This window comes from Mytilus galloprovincialis, chromosome 6, assembly GCF_965363235.1.
Source record: "Mytilus galloprovincialis chromosome 6, xbMytGall1.hap1.1, whole genome shotgun sequence".
NCBI lineage: Eukaryota > Metazoa > Mollusca > Bivalvia > Mytilida > Mytilidae > Mytilus > Mytilus galloprovincialis.
Genome location: NC_134843.1, coordinates 47784189 through 47804752, shown reverse-complemented (window position 1 = coordinate 47804752; position 20564 = coordinate 47784189). Strand labels below are relative to the sequence as shown.

Below are 20564 nucleotides of genomic sequence, written 5' to 3'. Positions count from 1 at the left end.
TTTCCCACATTATTTATAAAAAAAATTAACAATATCATTTCAAAAGTATTCTGCTAAATTTATTTTTTCAAGCATATACCAAATTAAAAAAAATATTTCAACAACTGATATCTATGGGATATTTCTTACTATTAAGAAAAGACAGATTGACACTGTTTCTATAAATGCATTAAAATTAAACAAAATTGTGAATTCAACGTTACCTTGAAAATCCTTGTGTTAACAGTTCTTGATTGCACTTTGAGATGAGTACTGAAATTCTTTCTTCTAAATGTTTGAATGATTCTGTGAATAAATAAATCTCTTGCATTAAGATGGTGTTTATAACAAAACATTATCAAAGTTACATGTATATAACAAAACAGGTGCCACATGTGGAGCAGGATCTGCTTTTCTTTCTGGTGAACCGAGATCACAGGATTTGTGTTGCAACAGTTATGTTCAAACACAAGTTGTCATTTGTGACACAGAACATTTTATGTCTAGAAACTTCAATTTCAAAACAATTAAGTTAATATAAACAAAATAAATCTGTAACAAACCTTATACATCAAACTGATATCAGTTCTATATCTAACCAGATGCTCCGCAGGGTGAGCTTTATACGAACCACAGAAGTCAAACCATGAACGGTTGGGGCTAGAATGGACACAACATTCAAGCTGGATACAGCTCTGAATTCGGATTGTGATTAAATAGTTGACACAGCATAGGTTTCTGACACAGAATGAATGTGGTCTAATGAACTTAATTTTTTTTTTTGCTTTTGAGCAGTTCACTATGCTGTTGAATATTAATCCTCTCAAAAATCAAAAAAGAAATTTTCTTTTTAATTTCTGGAATCTTAAATGAGAAAAATTGAAACCCCCCCCCAATTTTTTTTTCACCTCTTCCTTTTCCTTATTCCAAAAATGATCTCAATTCAAATTTCTAATGGAGTTTGCAACAATAACTACTCATTTAAATACATCATAATACATCATAAAATATTAAAATATAAAATGTCACATAGTCATGGTTAAATTTAATATTAATTAATAGTGACTTCTAAAAAAATAAATGGGGAATGTGTCCAAAGGGACACAGATGATGCCCCTGCTAGCATATAACGTTATAAAGGGACATAACCCAAGAACTGTAAAAGTGAAGCTGCCAAAAATTGAACTTAAACTGAGTTTAGAGGTAATAAGCATTATATACACATTTCATTAAATTTAGTTGAAACAAACTTAAGTTAAGAGAACAGAAACAAAAAAATACTTCAATTTTTCCATTTGTAAACAGCCATAACCCTAGAATGGTAATCAAAGTGCTTGTAATCACTGAATGGTAAAGACTGCTTTAGTATATAGCATTGATTTAAGTTGATTCAACTACTATTCTGGACGAAAGATAAATCCAATTTTCAAAGAAGATTTCATAAAGCATTAGTTTTAGGTGATTCAACAACCATTCTAGACAAAGAAAGATAACTCCAATTTATTGTCTTGAAACTACAAAAATGCTTGTTTTTGGCCCCTTTTTGGCCCTTTATTCCTAGACTGTTTGCCCCATAACCCACAAAATATATCCCAACCTTCTAATTGAAATACTTATACATAACTTTTTGTACTGACACTAGATAAATGCTTGTTTTGGGTCCCTTTGGGCCCCTTATTTCTAAACCTTAGGGACCATAACCCCCAAAACCAATCCCAAGCTTCCTTTTGTGGTTATAAACATTGTGTTAAAATTTTATTGATTTCTATTAAATTATATTAAAGTTATTATCTGGAAACCATCCGTCTCGGACGACGCTGACGTGATACCAATATACGACCGCTAAAAATTTTGCGGTCGTATAAAAACAAGACAATAAAATATGATAATATATACACTTTTCATAAAATTTCTTACAAGGTCTACTTCAAATATAGGTTGATGACAAAAACAAACTAATGAGGAAATTTTGAATGGAAAAATATTTTCCCTAGAGGACCATATCCAATTAAAATCACATTTGGTAAAAAGGCTAGTTCATTTATAAAACAGAAATATATTCGTACTTTGTTCTTTCATTCTCAAAATTTTTATTTCATGAATACAGTACGCTGCCTTTAAGAAAAATAAAAAAGCCATTTTTTTCTTTTACAGAACCATACCATTCTTATAAACCTTAGCACAAGGCTCTTGTTGTTCATGCACTACATCAGCTAATGCCATTCCATATGCTGACAGAATTCCTGCAAACCTACAACAACAAAAACACTTCATCAATCTAATACATACAGAAAAGTTTCCTAAGAGCTTTGGTCCAAAATGGTAAAATTCTTCAGACCTTTTAAATTTATATTAATTGTATTGATAAATGAAAAGGAAATGAAAATAACATGCACTTTGTAGTTTTCAAATACACAAAACAACTATAAAACACTACTTTGTATTTACCTTCTTTCTAAAAGCTCAAAGCTATACATTTGAAACCAGAAATGCAGCAGTAAAAAATATGTTGGCCTTTTACATTATAATTATCAAGATTGGTTCAAGTAATTAACTTATATTTGTGATTGAAGTTACCATAAAACCTCTAGTTTAAACCACTGGTCCCAAACCTGGATAAAAGAAGAGGAAAGTCAATCACCACAAAAATATAATTAATTTGCCGATTTTGAACAATTGCATGCCTGTTTTATTGATGCATATAAAACTTGTTTTCAGAAGGAAGTGGCCCTAATGGATTGCAATACAAATAAGTGCCTTTCTTGTGCAAGTAGACTGTCTTGGGACTGGATTTTATCAGACTTGAAAGATGTGTGTCCACAATAAAGATAAATCTTAATTAAGTTGATTACCTGTGAACAAAGACCTGTGTCATCCCTAAAGACCTGGCTATAGCACATGCATGTTGTCCTCCAGCTCCACCAAAACATGCTAGAACATGTCGAGCTGTATCATGTCCTTTGGCCTGTAATATGTTTATATAAAAAATATGTAATGCCATAAAGATATTTTGCAAGAAAATTACTTGAACAAAAGTATGTGTCCATGGGACATGACATCTCACTGGCTCTTTCACTTTTCAATGAACTTTAAAATCTAGGTGGAATCCTTATTTAGCACGTTCTTAAAAAAAGTTCGGACAAAAATCAACATGTGTTCTAAGTTTGAAGTTAATGGGATTGCAGCTTTACAATAAACTGCATTAACCAAAATTTTAGCTTGAATCTGGATGAATTACAAACAGACAAGAAACATAATGCGTCCTACTATAGATGCCAGAGCATAAAAACTTGAAGCTTACAAGCCTAATTTACTTCATGTTTAAGGCAATTTACCTTGGTTAGGAAGATAACTCTTTAAATCAGTTATGCGTTTGCAAAAGTCAAGTTTCATGAATGTATTTTTACATATACTGATGATTATAAGAGTTATTTCCCTTAACCTAGGTTTACCTCCTTAAGAACCCTCATCAGCTATTAGTGAAACATGATATGATTACACATCATCAGCACCAATTATCACTCTTTGTATCTCTCAGTGATTCAAGGATAGGTTTGAATGATAACCTGTTTACAGCAGTGGCTGAAGATTTTATTTTTTTATAATTTGGCAATAATTCTACAAATTTAACGCAAGTACATGTAGTTGTAATATAACTATAAGTACAAAGAAAATTTCTTTTTGGAACATCACATTACAAAAAAAAAAATCATGATTTTTTAATTTAGCATTTTTATTTTATAATGTCAGTTTAGTCAAATTTTTCACAATTTAAACTTTTTTTAACATAGATTACTTAGGCTCCAACCCCCAATCCAGGAAAGTTTTGTGTATATGGATTCAATATACTGTTTCTGCACATTTTGTTTTTTCTTGTTTGTTAAGAACTCTTTTTTTAGCTATTATTGATACAGAAACAGCCTGCAAGTTTTCAAAATCTAGAATGAAAGAAAGAAATTAGTGTTGTCAAATTGTACACTATTGCCTAAACGGTTACTCCGATAATCGTTCGACCGATTAACCGGTTAACCGGTAGTTTAAGTTGGTGTTTGAAAGCCTTATATCTTTAGTACCATACACATAGCTATAAGATGTGGTATGAGTGTCGATGTGACAACCTTCCATCCAAGTCATAAATTTACGCTTTTTGAATTGAAGTTTGTCCTTAAGCCAGTGTCTTCCCTAGAAAATTCTTGATGCATGGTGGGTCTAAGGTGAATTTGCAACGCGGAGCGCAGCGTTGTTTTGTAGAATTATTTTTATTACACTAGTGAAATGAATTGTGCATGTCAGTTTAAAAACTTCACATAAATCTGCAATACAGTCAGGAACAATACTTAACATTTTCTCCCAAGGCCAGCCAAAAGTTTTTTCAAGGGCCCTGAGGAATTTGTTTAGGCTCTACCAGGTTTGTTTTTACTACAGGTACATACTTATTAATAGTCTGAAATGTTCTTATATAAAAGCCAAAAATATATGTTTGAAATACCTTATATAGATGTAGCTTGTTTCTGATTATGATGGAAATAATAAAATAATTAAAAAAACACATGAGTTTTTCAGAATTAAAATCCATTTATCCATGTATTTTCAGACTGGTTTATATTTGTAATATTATTAAAAAAAAAAAAAAAAAAAAAACACAGCCCCCCTTTCCATACCCCTAGATGTAAATTATTTTAGTAAAAAGTATTATCAGTTTCACCGGAAGTAATTATTGATTTTTCATGAATAAATCTTAGCAGTTATAAATCAATGTTCCAAAATGAAATTCTTACTGTCTATAAATAACAATGAAATGTAACTGTTTCCTGTTAAGGGGTTTCCCGAATTTTCCCGCCAAAAAGCACATGGTTTTTAACTACATGTATTGTAAACAAAGCCTTCAATTTGTGATCATGGATTACCAGCTTTAATTAATTTAATTTGGATAATATAGATATTCAACTTAAGGTACAGTCAAGCAATGTTTTTACTTTCTTCTGGATTAAAACTAGTTTGAAAGATCAGTTTGAAAAATAAAATAATTTTTGACATCAAAATAAGACGATCTGAATTGTGAATATTCAGTGACCCATAAATTTATTGAACTCTGCTACGGAGGTCAAAGTTACATCATTTTTCAACCCAATGATCTGTATTCTCTGTTACAACATCAACTGCGTTTGATATAAATATTTCGATGTCAGACTTATGATTTCAAAACGTAACGTTAAATTTATACTGCAAAAGGTTTACTTTTTATTTTTCACGGAAGGATATTTGGAAGCTGTATAAGGCTATAATATTTATCATTAAAACAATTTGAACTCCCGATTTCTATTATGCAATCGAAGTCTTGAATGTTGTTTTATCTAATCAACGTGGTTGTAAAATCAGAGCGTTGCATCTAATTATGATCAATTATCAGTCCAGTGAGTTTGAAACACCTGTAGAGTTTTATCACTTGTCACTTCATTTATAAGATAATAAAAATTTCACACATAGCGGGATGCATAGTGGGTATGATAAACGCATGGCGGCCGAAATTTTATGCGTAGCGATACCACAATGCATGAATAGCCTAGGGAAAACACTGTAAGCATTATAAGGCTTGTCTGTGAGGATTCCTTGCAAAGTTTGACTTTTAATATTCAGATACACCGTATAAACTATGGTGTTTGTTTCAATTTCAGATTTTTCCTTTTCTCTTGTCTCCGAAATTAATGTGGAGTGTTTCAATTTGAAATGATTAAGCATGTTACTCGTATACATTTAGTACATTCGCATTGGTTTGCATTTCACAATATTTTAGTTAACATTTCGTTTAAAGTATATCAAAGCCTTACACGACGGGGGTTGCACATTTAGAAGTAGGTCTACACGCTATTAGATCAAAAATAAAATAATGAAGTAAATCGTAAAATTTAATCGTATTACTGATTTAAAGTTACTGTTAAAATAACATGTATACTAATTATGTTTTATTAAAATCTTGCCCAAAGCTGAGCGACAAGTTCTAATTAATTTTATGTTTTTTGGATTAACAATAGCAATCAATAGACTGGACAATTGATCTGTCAAATTAATTACCGCGACGACAATTTTAAATAAAACATAACTATTTAATGATTTCAATACAAATTTATACCAAATCTATTAAAATTGAAAAAATGTCCGGTTAACCGGTTAGTGTTTTTGGTATTCGATATTCGGTCCGTTGACAACACTAAAAGAAATACAAACTACAGTGAAAAAAAACTATCTCCCAAGAAACTATTACATACAGATCAAGTGATTCCATATAACCCAAAAACTTTGTTTGTGGGTAGCATAAATATAGTGAACCTGTGTTAGTGCTCTTATAGGTCTACACATAGTTTCATTGGCTACTCTGACAAATCCCATGGCAACCTCTTGATTAGACATTGGTTCTTGATGAACTGTTCCAGGCTGGCTTGCTAAGAATGCGTTGACCTACAATAATAAAATTCAAATTATATAACTGACACAAAAATTACAACATTTACAAAAAATCAGATTTATAAAGCAAGGCAATAACAAATCAAATCACTTAATAATAATAAAAACAACACATTCAAAAAGAGATGAAATGGGTTCTTCTGTAAATTTGAAAATAGGTAAATTCTTCTCAAGATAATTAAAAAGACTAACACTAAATAAAGATGCAATGTAATAGAAAATACCTCTTTTGTCAGCTTATCAAATGCAGCCATTGTGGTCTTAGTGTCTAGAGGCTGGTCCTGTGTTTTACCAAATATTTTAGGGAAGTGATCTGGCAAAAGTCTGTTCAGACACAAGTTAGCATCAGTGATAGTCAGAGGACCACCTGGAAACAATTTTATTTCACATTATACTTCATGTATAAAAAAAACCCACTATATATCTTGATGATACAAAGTAACAGCTGTATCTCTATCCATGATCAGGGAAAACAAACTGGAAATGTATGAATTACATCTTGAAGTCTAAATACAACTGAACATTATAAATCTTTTTTGTTTGGCTATTGCCTTATCAGCTACACTCCAGTTTTATTGTTGATGGTGGAAGGGTAGATAGTTTAGAAAAGGTACCATCATATCACCAACACAAGTCCCATTATGATGTTTCTGCATATAAATAGGTCAACAGAGGTTTAGACTAAAATTATCCTTGCATGTATATGAGGTGATCAAGGTCAGACATGTACACCAAGCTTACATTCATTACAGAAATTATTGCGTGCATTTATTATTACAATTTTTAGAATAATATGCGATTTTAATTTAAATCCTGTTTGATTCATATAAAAAAATTCGAAATGCAAGTTTTAATTATTGCGATGATAACCCTGTTGCAGGTCTTCCGCAGAAAGTAAAACAGATAGGACCTTACTTTTTATGTAACAACTAGTTGGATCAGGGCAGCCCTGCAAAAAGCATAAGATCTAACCCTTACCTTTCATGTAACTAGTTGGACCAGGGTAGCCATTGCAGAAAGCATAGTAGACCAGAGTCAGCCCCTGTTGATGGCATATAAGCTGAGACCTTACCTTTCATGTAACATGTGGGACCAGGGTCAGCCCCAGCAGATTCTGGACCAACAACAAACATCCCAGCCCTGAATATCAACATGGACCCTCCACCAGCAGCAACAGTGTTAATATCTAGCTAAAATGAGAAAGAATGAGTCATATACAACTCTTATTAGTTCAGAATATATATGTCATAAAAATAACCACAGCATCTCATTTAATATAACAACTCCATTGGTAAAATGATATTCGACACTTTCAACAAAATCTTGCAGGATACAAAGTACAAAAAATCTTTTAGTTATCAGTAAAATTCTTCAAGTCATGACAGTCTTCTTCAGTGGACCTTTTCTTTTTTGTGGTATAATAACAACTCTTATCATCATAATGACCAAGATCATAATTAACAATCAATAATCCAGGAAAGAGATTGTTTGTATTAATCCAATACTGCTTATATGATAAAAGTAATGCCTTCAAAGTTGGTAAAGGAAAACATTTCTAATTTCAATAAGGAAATGCTTAATACTTAACCATATATATTTCCATCATTTATTAAAGCATAACATGAAACTAACCTGTGGAGCCTGTATGGTAACACCTGCTGTAGTTGTTTCAAATACATGCTCATATTCACCAGCATATCTACTCACATCTGTTGATGTACCTACAATATTACAGTACATTCTAGGGTTAAACACACAAAATAGTTATGTAATTACTACAAGGGTATGACAATGACCAAATTAGACTGGTAACTTGAACATCAGACTGTAAAAAAAACCTTAGTCCATGTATCAGTAAAATACAAGGAAAAAAATAATTTCCAAATTTTGCTCTACAATTTTTGGTCATAAAAAAGCTTCTGTCTAAATTTCATGAAATACAAAGAAGTTTTGACAAAGTTATTGATGTCTGAAAAAAATATTAATCCTAACCTGAACCTAAATGATGACATCACTGCCACCAATAACAATGGAATGCCATCAAGATACATGAAGGAATCTATCTTATTTACATTTCCTATCCTCTGATTGGAAGAGGTTGAAATCTATAATATATAACCATGTTTACCTCCCATGTCAAAGCCTATAACAGGATGATCCTCATAAGTTGTCATTGCATAGCCAACAACACCTCCTGCAGGACCTGATAATATGGCACGAGAACCATTAAAACTGCAATGTAAAAACAAAGATATGTAAAAAAAGGTTTCAAATTATAAAAAAGATTGATATTGAAACTAAAACATAATGACGTACAACATGTAATTTCTATTATAAACAGAATTACTATATGACATTTCTGGAAACCTTTTGATGGTTGTACAAGTGCTACAACAGAATTTTTGATTTTTATCAAACAAATAAGCTAAAGTTAGTACTTTTAGATAACTATAAATTAAAGAAATATACAAATTTTACAGCAGAGACTTACAGTTCCATAGGCGTCAAACCCCCATCAGACTGCATAAACAACACTTTTGAGTCCTGTTACAACAAAAAATTATAATAATAGAACACCTTTTATTTATAAATAATCAACTTGATCAAATAATCTAGTACAGCTAGCTGTAGTCTAAATCATAGGACAGCAGTGTATACATATAGTTTTCCCTTCTAGATTTCATTTTTCTGGTTTGCTGTGCTGTTATGTTAGGGTGTGCATTTACATTGGTATATTTACACTAAATTTCCTTTTTTCATATATGCTTCTACCTTTACAAGATGGTTTAACATTCCAAATAAAAACAGCGCTAGTTTTGTCAATAGTGATACTTATAATATTGGGGATGTATAGCATTACTACCTTGAATGTCATTTTTTCACTGCTAATAGAAAATAAAATTGAGAATGGAAATGGGGAATGTGTCAAAGAGACAACAACCCGACCAACAGCAGAAGGTCACCAACAGGTCTTCAATGCAGCGAGAAATTCCCACACCCGGAGGTGTCCTTCAGCTGGCCCCTAAACAAATATTTATACTAGTTCAGTGATAATGAACTCCACACTAAACTCCAAATTGTACACAAGAAACTAAAATTAAAAATAATACAAGACTAACAAAGGCTAGAGGCTCCTGACTTGGGACAGGTGCAAAAATGCGGCGGGGTTAAACATGTTTATGAGATCTCAACCCTCCCCTATAACCTCTAGCCAATGTAGAAAAGTAAACACATAACAATACACACATTAAAATTCAGTTCAAGAGAAGTCTGAGTCTGATGTCAGAAGAAAATAAACAAAATGACAATAATACATAAATAACAACAGACTACTAGCAGTTAACTGACATGCCAGCTCCAGACTTCAATTAAACTGATTGAAAGATTATGTCTTCATCATATGAATATCAGGCACAATCCTTCCTGTTACTTAGGGGTTTAGTATCATACCATCATAACATATATGAGAAGAACATATATTGTACTTAAAGCGAGGAAATCACTATGTGATCCGTGTAAACTTATCGAACCTTTAAACAAACTAATAATTAAGGGTTATCGTACCAATATTGTAATTAGATCTCTGAATATACTTTACATTGGCACTAATATCGATTTTGTCATTAGCAAATTAAAACATAACTAAATTGTATCTTCTTTTGAGGCAGGATGTATAGAGACACAGACACGGTAATTTTTATCTTTATAGAAGTCGCTCCTCACTATCCTACTACCTGTCGATACATTTATTTTTGGCATTGCACAAGTCATGTCTTCTCTAACTGTTCATGACGTTAAAATACTAAATCCCTGGGATGTGTTTTAGTTGATTTTAGTCTCTGATGCATGATTTTTTATTATTAATTGTTTTTGGCTTTTAACTAGCTGTCAGTAACTGCGAGTACTCTCAAATCGTATTTTCTTGTTAATTCGACCTGTTGATACTGTTTATAATGCTTTTTTGTTATTTTATATTAATATGGATCTTGTCTATATACCAGCTTTGATTATTTGGAATATCTTCTAATTTTCACTTCTTCTTACTACATTTGTATAAACTTCAAGATTTACCTGTATTATTAAAACCGTTTTTTTTTCAAAAGTGATTATTTTCGAAGGGTTAAATATTTCGCAGTGGTGTCTTGCCATGGCTTTGTTTGGACTTGTTTGTTTGCTTTTTGGCCTTGAATGTTTGTCCCTAATATTTTATTAATTGTGCATTTGCATTCAGATATCGCAGATCAAATTTATTCGTTCATAGTGTATTAATTTACGTTTTTTGATTGAGTTAAGCCTGCCAATTGATATTTTATCTTGTGTTTTTCTATGTTGTGATGTTATGCTATTGTTTCAGAAAAAGGGAGAAGGTTTGGTACCATTAAAACATTTAATCCCGCTGCAAATGTTTGCACCTGTCCTAAGTCAGGAATCTGATGTACAGTAGTTGTCGTTTGTTTATGTAATTATGTGTTTCTCGTTTTTTTATATAGATTAGACCGTTGGTTTTCCCGTTTGAATGGTTTTACACTAGTAATTTTGGGACCCTTTATAGCTTGTTGTTCGGTGTGAGCCAAGGCTCCGTGTTGAAGGCCGTACATTGACCTATAATGGTTTACTTTTCTAAATTGTTATTTGGATGGAGAGTTGTCTCATTGGCACTCACACCACATCTTCTTATATCTAATTACCCGTGTCATGCCAACAACTGGTTTTTAAATAAATGTGCTTAGTTCCGATGCAAAGACCCTATAAGTGAATCAATATTAACGCCAAAATATGCAATCTTTAATGACCTTCCAGGAAGCAATTCGCCGATATATTTTTCGTATGCAAAGTGACCTCAGCGTGACCCACTCCTAAAAATCCTGTGATCGCAATACGCATGGATCTGTCCTTAAAATAAACTATTATCTGATTGTACATGTTAAACACGTGCTCAATATCCAAGTTTAATTGTTGATTGTTTACTATAAGGTGTCAATTGGTAAACTTCGGCTTCTAAACACGACATATAAGTAGCTGCCACATTTTCACTTCATAACAAACAGAGAGAGAAAAAACATGACGATTAAACGATATGGTTGCGTAAAAAATGATAAAATTGTGCACAGAAGACTAAGTTTATGTTATATACATGCATTGGTTCAAGAATTGGATAAACATTATTTTTCACCGGTCACTCGTTTCTTATGACTTTAACAATACATTTATTCTGGATCAATTAGCTATATAATTATTTTAGCATGGTAAAAACTTGACCTTTGCAAGATTTTCTAAATCTTCTTACTAGAGAATGATTTTGTGTCTAATGAATTAAACCTTTCTTTTTTTCAATAACATTGGATATATCTCTATGTTCATGTACAAGTAATAATAGTATTATCTTGATTTTTCAGAAGGTCACATATTTCTTTATATGCATGCATTTAACAATGTTTTTTGGGAAGTGTATGGTGAATGTGCATGGCTGTTTCACAATAAAGTTGTTTACAATGTATGGATGATAGATCGATAAAACAGATAGGTCATATGTCCAATTTGATGTTGAAAGCTTGCAATGACTTTCATGCCAAATAAGGTATTCATCGTTTACTATAAAAATTCTGTATTTACTAGTATCAATAATGTAATGAAATAAGGTAATTCTCTTTTATTCTTTACTTTTAGTAACTAATATATTATTTCCCCCTTTCAAAATTAAATTATAATTTAAGGTCAAATAAAAACGCTATTAAATTACAATTGAGAATTTCAGAATATTTAGTAATATACCTTAACATTATTTTGGAACCCTGAAGAAAATCCAGCAACATATTCTTTAATGCACGGTGTCAGGTAAGCATCAGCACAAGCTGAAAAATACACATCATGGTCAGGTAAAAAAAAGAAGTTCAATATGAAATATAAGTCTTATTCAAATGAAGTTTGAGACAAACAATAATTGTGTTGACTTTTTTACAATAGTTCTTTTGTAGAGATATGAATCGCTTTGCTTTTGCTGCAAATTGAAAAAAAATACATCAGATCAAATGTCAATGGTTATTTTATATGTTGTTTTTACCAATACAGAATTTACAAATGGACATTTTGTTTAGTTTCTTTTGTTACCTATTCTGCCATCAGACTCTGACTTCTTTTAAACTGAGTTTTACTGTGTGTATTGTTGTGTGTTTGCTTTTTCTACATTGGCTAGAGGTATAGAGGGAGGGTTGAGGTATAAAAAAAAATATGTTTAATCCAGCCGCATTTTTGCGCCTGTCCGAAGTCAGGAGCCTCTGACCTTTGTTAGTCTTGTATGCTTTTTAATTTTAGTTTCTTATGTATAATTAATTTGGATTTTAGTATGACGTCTATTATCACTGAACTAGTATACATATTTGTTTGGGGGTCAGCTGAATGACTCTACGGGTGCGGGAGATTCTTGCTGCATTGAAGACCCATTGGTGGCCTCCAGCTGTTGTCTGCTCTATGGTCTGGTTGTTGTCTCTTTGACACATTCCCCATTTCCATTCTAAATTTTATTTTCTGACACTGTTTCATATCTTTTATTTTCTTATACTTATTTGCCAAAATTTGTCAAAATTCATTAGGATTTTTATATAACTACTAATGGTTTAAAATGAACAATTAACAAGATTATTGTAACACAATATAAAAGCTTTCATTGACAAAGGTAATGCTTTATGAACAAGAGGCTCTCAAGAGCCTGAATCGCTCACCTTAATTCTTTTGGTTAAATCTCTCATCAATGATTATTTTGGCTTTTCAATTTATTTAAATGTTTTTTTTTATTTTCTTCAAAAGCCAAAAAAAATAATCATTTTCTCCTATGTTCTATTTTAGCCATAGGAGCTATGTTTCTTGACAGTTTCAAAGGAGAAGATTTTTTAAAGTAAGTCAACATGATGAACAAATTGTGAAAAAAGTCTTTAAAGGGTAATAACTCCTTAAGGGGTCAATTGACAATTTTGGTCAAATTGACTTAATTGAAGATCTTACTTTGCTGAACATTATTGCTGTTTACAGTTTATTTCTATCTTTAACTATATTCAAGATAATAAACAAAAACAGCAAAATTTCCTTAAAATTATCAATTCAGGGGCAGCAACCCAACAACAGGTTGTCTGATTCATCTGAAAATTTCAGGGCAGATAGAAATTGACCTGATAAACAATATTACCCAACGTCAGATTTGCTCTAAATGCTTTGGTTTTTGAGTTATAAGCCAAAAACTGCATTTGACCCCTATGTTCTATTTTTAGCAATGGCGACCATGTTTGTTGATAGATCATAACTTCGGATACAATTTACAAACTAGATACCCTAAGGAACATTCAGTTAAAGTTTGGAAGTATTTGGCCCAGTAGTTTCAGAGGAGAAGATTTTTGTAAAAGATTACTAAGATTTACGAAAAATGGTTAAAAATTGACTATAAAGGGCAATAACTCCTAAAGGGGTCAACTGACCATTTCCGTCATGTTGACTTATTTGTAAATCTTACTTTGCTGAACATTATTCCTGTTTACAGTTTATCTCTATCTATAATAATATTCAAGATAATAACCAAAAACAGCAAAATTTCCTTAAAATTACCAATTCAGGGGCAGCAACCCAACAACGGGTTGTCTGATTCATCTGAAAATTTCAGGGCAGATAGATCTTGACCTGATAAACAATATTACCCACGTCAGATTTGCTCTAAATGCTTTGGTTTTTGAGTTATAAGCCAAAAACTGCATTTGACCCCTATGTTCTATTTTTAGCAATGGCGACCATGTTTGTTGATAGATCAAAACTTCGGATCCAATTTATAAATTAGATACCCTAAGGAACATTCAGTTAAAGTTTGAAAGTATTTGGCCCAGTAGTTTCAGAGGAGAAGATTCTTGAAATAGTTTACGACGACGACAAACGACGACGGACGACGACGGACGCCAAGTGATGGCATAAGCTCACTTGTCCCTTCGGGACAGGTGAGCTAAAAATTAGTTTTCATACCATTCAAAGTAACTGGTACACAAAGAGTTATAACCATATTCTATAATGGGTTGGGCCAATAAAATATCATATGACATACAGTCTTTCGGAAGAAAAATGGCATACAGTTTGAATTGATATAAACAAATATATACTTTCTTTCCAAGACAGACAAGTACAGAGACAGGGCAATAGATTATTTCTTAAATCTATGTTGAAACAAATTCTCTATGAGTTTTTTGTGTACCTGTATATCCCCTGGGAACAACTCTGACCATAGGCATCACATCAGATGATGTTGACACATGTGTAAATCCCATCTCCATGGCAACCTGACCTACTTCGCGTTCATGATCTGAGAACCTACAAAACATAAAGAATAGAGAATAATGAGGTGTTAAAATATAAAGCATTGAAAATTATTGGCAAAATATATGAAAAGAAGAGAAAAATTACCTAGTTTTCTAGTTTTTGGGTTTGAGTTTTTCTGATCATATGATGAAGGTCTTTTATAATTTCTTTTGTTCAGATCAATTTCTCAAATTTTTTTTAGCAGTAAGACCTAGCATCAGTATATTCTATAAACACGAAAAACTGTTGAAACATGCTGATATGCTGATTGTCTAGAAAACATAAAAAGTGTTTGCATATAAAAAGATATCTCACATATATGAGTGAAGTAAAACAACTGCAAGACTCTTTATTCCTTTCTGAAGAAGTTTTTTTAGGTCTTCTTTCAACTTGGTAATGTTAACTTGTTTCCATATTTCTAACTGAAATAAAAAGTTTGTATATATTGTTATGCTATTTTTCATGTTCCATTGTTTTTCTTTTTTAGTTTCAAGGGAATTTTATTTTGCTGATGTACTCAAATCCATGTACAAATATCTCCTTTAAAACTAATATTGCAATCAGTACCATAAGAAAATTGTTGATATACCAGTAGATAATAATATAGGGTTATTGCATGCATATTGGGGTATATTGTCTCGAGTAGAATTTTATATTGCACGAGCTTGTGAGTTCAATATATGTTCTACAAGGGACAATATTCCCCAATATTCATGCAATGACCATTTTATTGTATAGCAATATAATATTTGAAAGTAAAAATTAGTTTAAACTAAGATTTTGTCGTTGATGACACCATTAATTCTGACGATTTATTACACTAGTGCAATATTGGAATTTATTGCACACTAACTTTTGGTTACTTTCTGTTGGAAATATTATATTGCTATGTAATAAGTATAGATCATAACATGCCCTTTTCCATATTGGCCATGGTATCATCCAGAGACTCCCATATCGGCCTCGAGGCTTTAGCCGAGGGCCGATATGGGTCGAGGGATGATACCCGGGCCAATATGGAAAAGACATGTTATAATCTTTTTATCACATATCTAAATAAGTTCTGCAGAAAAGAGAAAAAAGGTCAATTCTAGCAATTTAATGAAACATAAAAGATAAAATCTTAAACAATTTATCACAAATGTGTCGTTAAGGATGCAATGACAACCCGTCATTTGGAATCAGGGCACAATAACCAATAACCTCTTTTTTGCCCCAAAGCAATTTTGAGGTTATTACATATGCAAAACCCGACGTATTCGTAACAAATATGTGATAATAACATTTATTATATAAAAATGTTGTTTATATTATATAAGAATGTCTTTCATTGGATATATTGTTTGAAGTCTCTGGAATATACTAAGTTGTGAACCTTTTCTCCAGTAGAACCTGTAACTGTAGGACATTGTTTCTTTATCTCACATATATCTTGATGAAATACAACTCTCTCTTCTATCTCTATCACATCTTCATACAACTGATCTGGGCTGGATATTTCCTAAAATATAAATACATTGTATTCAGACAAATAGATGTACAATTTAGGCTTCAAAAATGGAAACAGTTACTGGTATATGGAAAATGACATAATAAAATCAAGAGGACAGTAAAAGATAAGGGAAACTCAAAACAAAGAACACATCTATATGTTCGTAATAACATAGTCAATAAAGTACTTAATCTAAGGCAAAATGTCTCTGAATAACATTAGATGCCCAAGATGGAATATTATATCTTCTTAGCTTGCAAGCACCATCTATTACATTGTTGTTTTGGAAAACACAATAGAAAAAAATAACAAGAATGTTATATTGTAAAAATAAACCTTTTCAGTAATTTTTATATAAAATAAAGTTAGAGAACGGAAACCAACTTTGAAACGTACGTATGGACGGACGTACAAGGGTACAACTTAATGCTCCCTCTGCTACAGCAGGGCATAAAAATGTTTTTAGAAATAGTTATGCAAATACCTCCTGAAGAAGATAAAATTATTAAGCAAAACTTTTGCCCCTTTACCTATTGATCCTATACTACCCAGAGGATACTAAATGTACATCACAAATATCCAAGGAACCTATATTTACCAAATCAAATATCTTGGGTCTAGCTTGGTTCCCTATGTGAAGCAGGTCCTTGTAACCTTTTGTGATAGCCAGTGCCATTCTTTCACCTTTTCTTTCAAGTAATGCATTGGTAGCAACGGTTGTTCCCATTCTGATCCATTCAATTACTGAAGAATCTATAAGTTCACCAGGTGGTAACTTTGTTTTAGATTCCTACAAAACAAAGTTTCATACAACACTGACAACTCAGTGACAAGTAACAAATACATGTACAATAAAGTTGAGTTTTTTTCTATAATAAGATAATTTTTTTCAAATAAAGAATATATCGATCTACCCACCAATATTGATTTTAAACTAGAGCTCCTTTAGAACCTGTGTCGCCCACCATTATCATGTTTTTGTTAGATGTTTTTCTGCTTTCTATTGATCTGATAAAGCGTTTTTCAACTTATTTTTCAACTTTGTTCTTATGTTGTTCTGTCAATGTATATGTGTTCCCTCTTCAAGAAGTCACACTGGAAACTTATTATAAACAATATCATAATATCATCTCCTATTGGAACAAATATTCTATACCATTTTTTCCGCTAGGAACATATACTGTAATATTTGTTCCAGTGGAAATAATATTCCAGAATGTTTTTCCATTTTGAACTTATAATATTATGAAGGAACTTCTATTTGGTGACACCACCACTGTCCAAATTTAGGGGGAGGGTTTGGCACCAACAAACTAGTTTAACCCTACAACAATGACATTCTGTATATGCCTATCAAAATCAGGGTCATGTAATTCAGTGGTTCTGTTTGTTGCTGTACAAATGTATATCATATCTTTTTTGGTTCATTGCTTTGTACAAATATCCGGCTGTTAAACCTATACTTGCTAAAGAAACTATTCCATTTGGTCTCTGGTGGAGAGTTGTCTCATAGGCAATTATACAACATCTTCTTATTTTCATATCAAGCAGTGGCGGATGCAGGAATTTTCGAAAGGGGGGGTGCTAGCCCAGGGCAAAGGGGGGGTGCAGGGGGGGGTGCAAACATATGTCCCGATTCAAATGCATTGATCGGCCAAAATAAAGGGGGGGTGCGGACCCCCGGAACCCCCCCTCTGGATCCGCCACTGTCAAGGCTTATCATTGTTAAGATGAAATACAGCAATGAAAGTTGATTTATCAAGCATTCAATATTTAATTGGACTGCTTATTTACTTTTATTGCTCTACACCTTTTAATGTTCTGTATTGACATTGGTGCACTCAATACAAAACAGCTTAGTCAATATGAGTCATTCTTAATCTACATAATGACATATTGCTTTGTAAAAATTAAACTGCTGTCCTATATGGATAAATGCAGCATTAACTTGCAATTTCTTACAATACATTTAATTCATTTAATTCTGTATAATCACCTTTTTTCATACTGAGGTTCTTATATAAATGCATAGCCATACCTGTTCAATAATTCTTCTGATACCCTCTCTGGGAGCATCTGGGTAGTTTTTTGGGTCTACTGATAAAAGTTTTGTAACTCGAACCTTCCCACTAGGACATTTGGCCCAGATGTCTGTAAAGGTTCCTCCTCTATCAATAGCAAAGGTAAACTTTCCAGCAGAAACAGACATTGCTTTTTTTCTGAAAAAAAATATGGAAATTAAATCTAATATAAAGTTCTTATAAAACAAGATAGTCAAATGACTGAAGACCTGATTCTATTAAAAAAAGTTTTGAGCATTCTTGTGAAGTTCAATAACATAAAATACTTAAAGACAGGAGTATTATATCTCTTTTAACAAAACTTGATAGGCACTGATTTTAGAACTTGTACGAGACATTGCTGATATAAACCTTTGATAATAATTCAAATCAAGCAAGAATTGTACACACGAAAGCACTTGCAATACAATTTTCCATATTAATGATATTTCCAAGGGGCATAATTCTTTTTAAAATGATCAATTATGTTGATTGGCACTGCTTTATTTTGTCACAGACATTGCTGATTCAAACCTATGCTAAAAGTTTCATACCAATCTGGATAGATCTAAACAAGTGAAAGTGCTTACAATACAATTTTCCACATAATTAATATTTCAAAGGGGCATAACTCATTTAAGAACTTCTCATTGCTGACATACTCAAATTATGTTAAATAAATAAAATAATTGTGAGATTGAAAATATGTATTTTAAAAGACAATCATGTATGGTAATATTACTTTGGAATCAATTGATATTAAAATCCCAGTTTACCTGTTCCCATATTCTACAAACAACTTTTCAAGAAAGTTGTAAAATTATAAAAATTCAAGAAAGAACAAAATATTCGTTCAAAATGCTTATTGATCGTAAATAGTTGGATAATCCATTTGAAGTTACATGTACATGTCCTGAGGTACTTAAAATTGTAAGCTCAGTCAGGCAGAAATCAAAGCAAAAATGACTAAATGGAGTAAATAATCAGATATATGATGATTTTTACTCTTCTATCTTATTTGAAGAGAATCTCTGAGATGAAATTTGCTGTCCTTGTATGATGCAAATATATGTGCCATTATTCATCATGTACATTTGATGTACATGATGTACATGAAGATGGCGTAAACTTGGACTATTAGTGTTATCAAGGACATAAAACTAACATACGTCCTTGGTATTATTCTTTCATAATATATTATGTCCCAGGTGTCAATAAACTCATCAATATTGTAAATATTTTGAGATGTTCCCTTTCTTAGGATTAGTTTCAGCTAGATACATGTATCTATATATATATATATATATATATATATCAGACGTACTTATAAATATAATTATTTTCTGGGACTGTATCTAAATACATTAATTTGTAGGATCCTTTATTATAGATAATTTAGCTGATCTGTAAGAATAACATCTTCACGCCTTTTATACAACTGTATCATGTACTGTAGTACGACGCTAGATTAAAACTGACATGGAAAGGTAACACGTACCGGCCACCGAAATTTTATTTTTTTTAAGCCCAGGTGGTCGTGTGGTCTAGTGGGACGGCTACAGTGCAGGCGATTTGGTGTCACGATATCTCAGTAGCATGGGTTCGAATCCCGGTGAGGGAAGAACCAAAAATTTGCGAAAGCAAATTTACAGATCTAACATTGTTGGGTTGATGTTTAGACGAGTTGTATGTATATATATACAAAAAAGTGTAAATCTTAAAATTGTAAATGAAGGAAAATATTATATAATACAATACTGGGTGTTTGCTAATTTTACAAAGTCAAAGGATTTCAATTACACTGAATGATATTTTTTTTTAAATGTGTCCTATTTCCATTCACACTCTAGATCCCCAGCTCAGGGGCGGATCCAGCCATTTAAAAAAAGGGGGTTCCCAACCCAGGACAAAGGGGGAGTTCCATCTATAATGTTCCCATTAAAATGCATTGATCGTCAAAAAAGGGGGTTCCAACCCCTGGAACCCCACCCCCCCCCCCCCCCTGGATCCGCCAATGTAGCTGGTTTTTTAGTCTTTAGTCTTTAGTAAGTGTCCCAAATGACACTGTAAACACTTGTGTACGTTTCCTCTTTTGTAGTTTCTTCACATATGTAATGTTCACTCATGTACTTATACCATAATCTAGAGTACAGGGATATTAAACATGACGAAAGTGTAGTGATGAGTGGAGTTAAACATTTTTTTTCTTCAGTTATTGTTGTTTGATCTATATAAAGCAACGA

The 20564-nt window shown here is 32.1% G+C and overlaps 1 protein-coding gene across 6 annotated transcripts in view; it reads right to left on the bottom strand.

The window, feature by feature from the left end:
- The window catches only part of LOC143079735 (5-oxoprolinase-like), an 88544-nt gene that overhangs the window by 67845 nt on the left and 135 nt on the right, over positions 1 to 20564 (bottom strand). For 2 of the 6 annotated variants that reach the window (XR_012979470.1, XM_076255283.1), the window contains exons 1-16: positions 20404 to 20462; positions 18300 to 18480; positions 16860 to 17051; positions 16145 to 16270; positions 15085 to 15191; positions 14666 to 14781; positions 12214 to 12293; positions 8933 to 8985; positions 8570 to 8673; positions 8074 to 8162; positions 7514 to 7631; positions 6666 to 6808; positions 6307 to 6435; positions 2832 to 2944; positions 2142 to 2230; positions 204 to 285 (exon numbers count right to left, since the gene is read on the bottom strand). Coding sequence is in view for 5 of the 6 variants with exons in the window: in XM_076255283.1 (XP_076111398.1) it covers positions 204 to 285; positions 2142 to 2230; positions 2832 to 2944; positions 6307 to 6435; positions 6666 to 6808; positions 7514 to 7631; positions 8074 to 8162; positions 8570 to 8673; positions 8933 to 8985; positions 12214 to 12293; positions 14666 to 14781; positions 15085 to 15191; positions 16145 to 16270; positions 16860 to 17051; positions 18300 to 18480; positions 20404 to 20447 (1766 nt within the window). In the remaining variant the exon portion in view is untranslated. Of the gene's footprint in view, positions 1 to 203; positions 286 to 2141; positions 2231 to 2831; positions 2945 to 6306; positions 6436 to 6665; positions 6809 to 7513; positions 7632 to 8073; positions 8163 to 8569; positions 8674 to 8932; positions 8986 to 12213; positions 12294 to 14665; positions 14782 to 15084; positions 15192 to 16144; positions 16271 to 16859; positions 17052 to 18299; positions 18481 to 19684; positions 19706 to 19819; positions 19842 to 20403; positions 20550 to 20564 lie in introns of those variants that run through there. The other 4 variants (XM_076255286.1, XM_076255288.1, XM_076255287.1 and 1 more) reach the window with 4 other exon arrangements.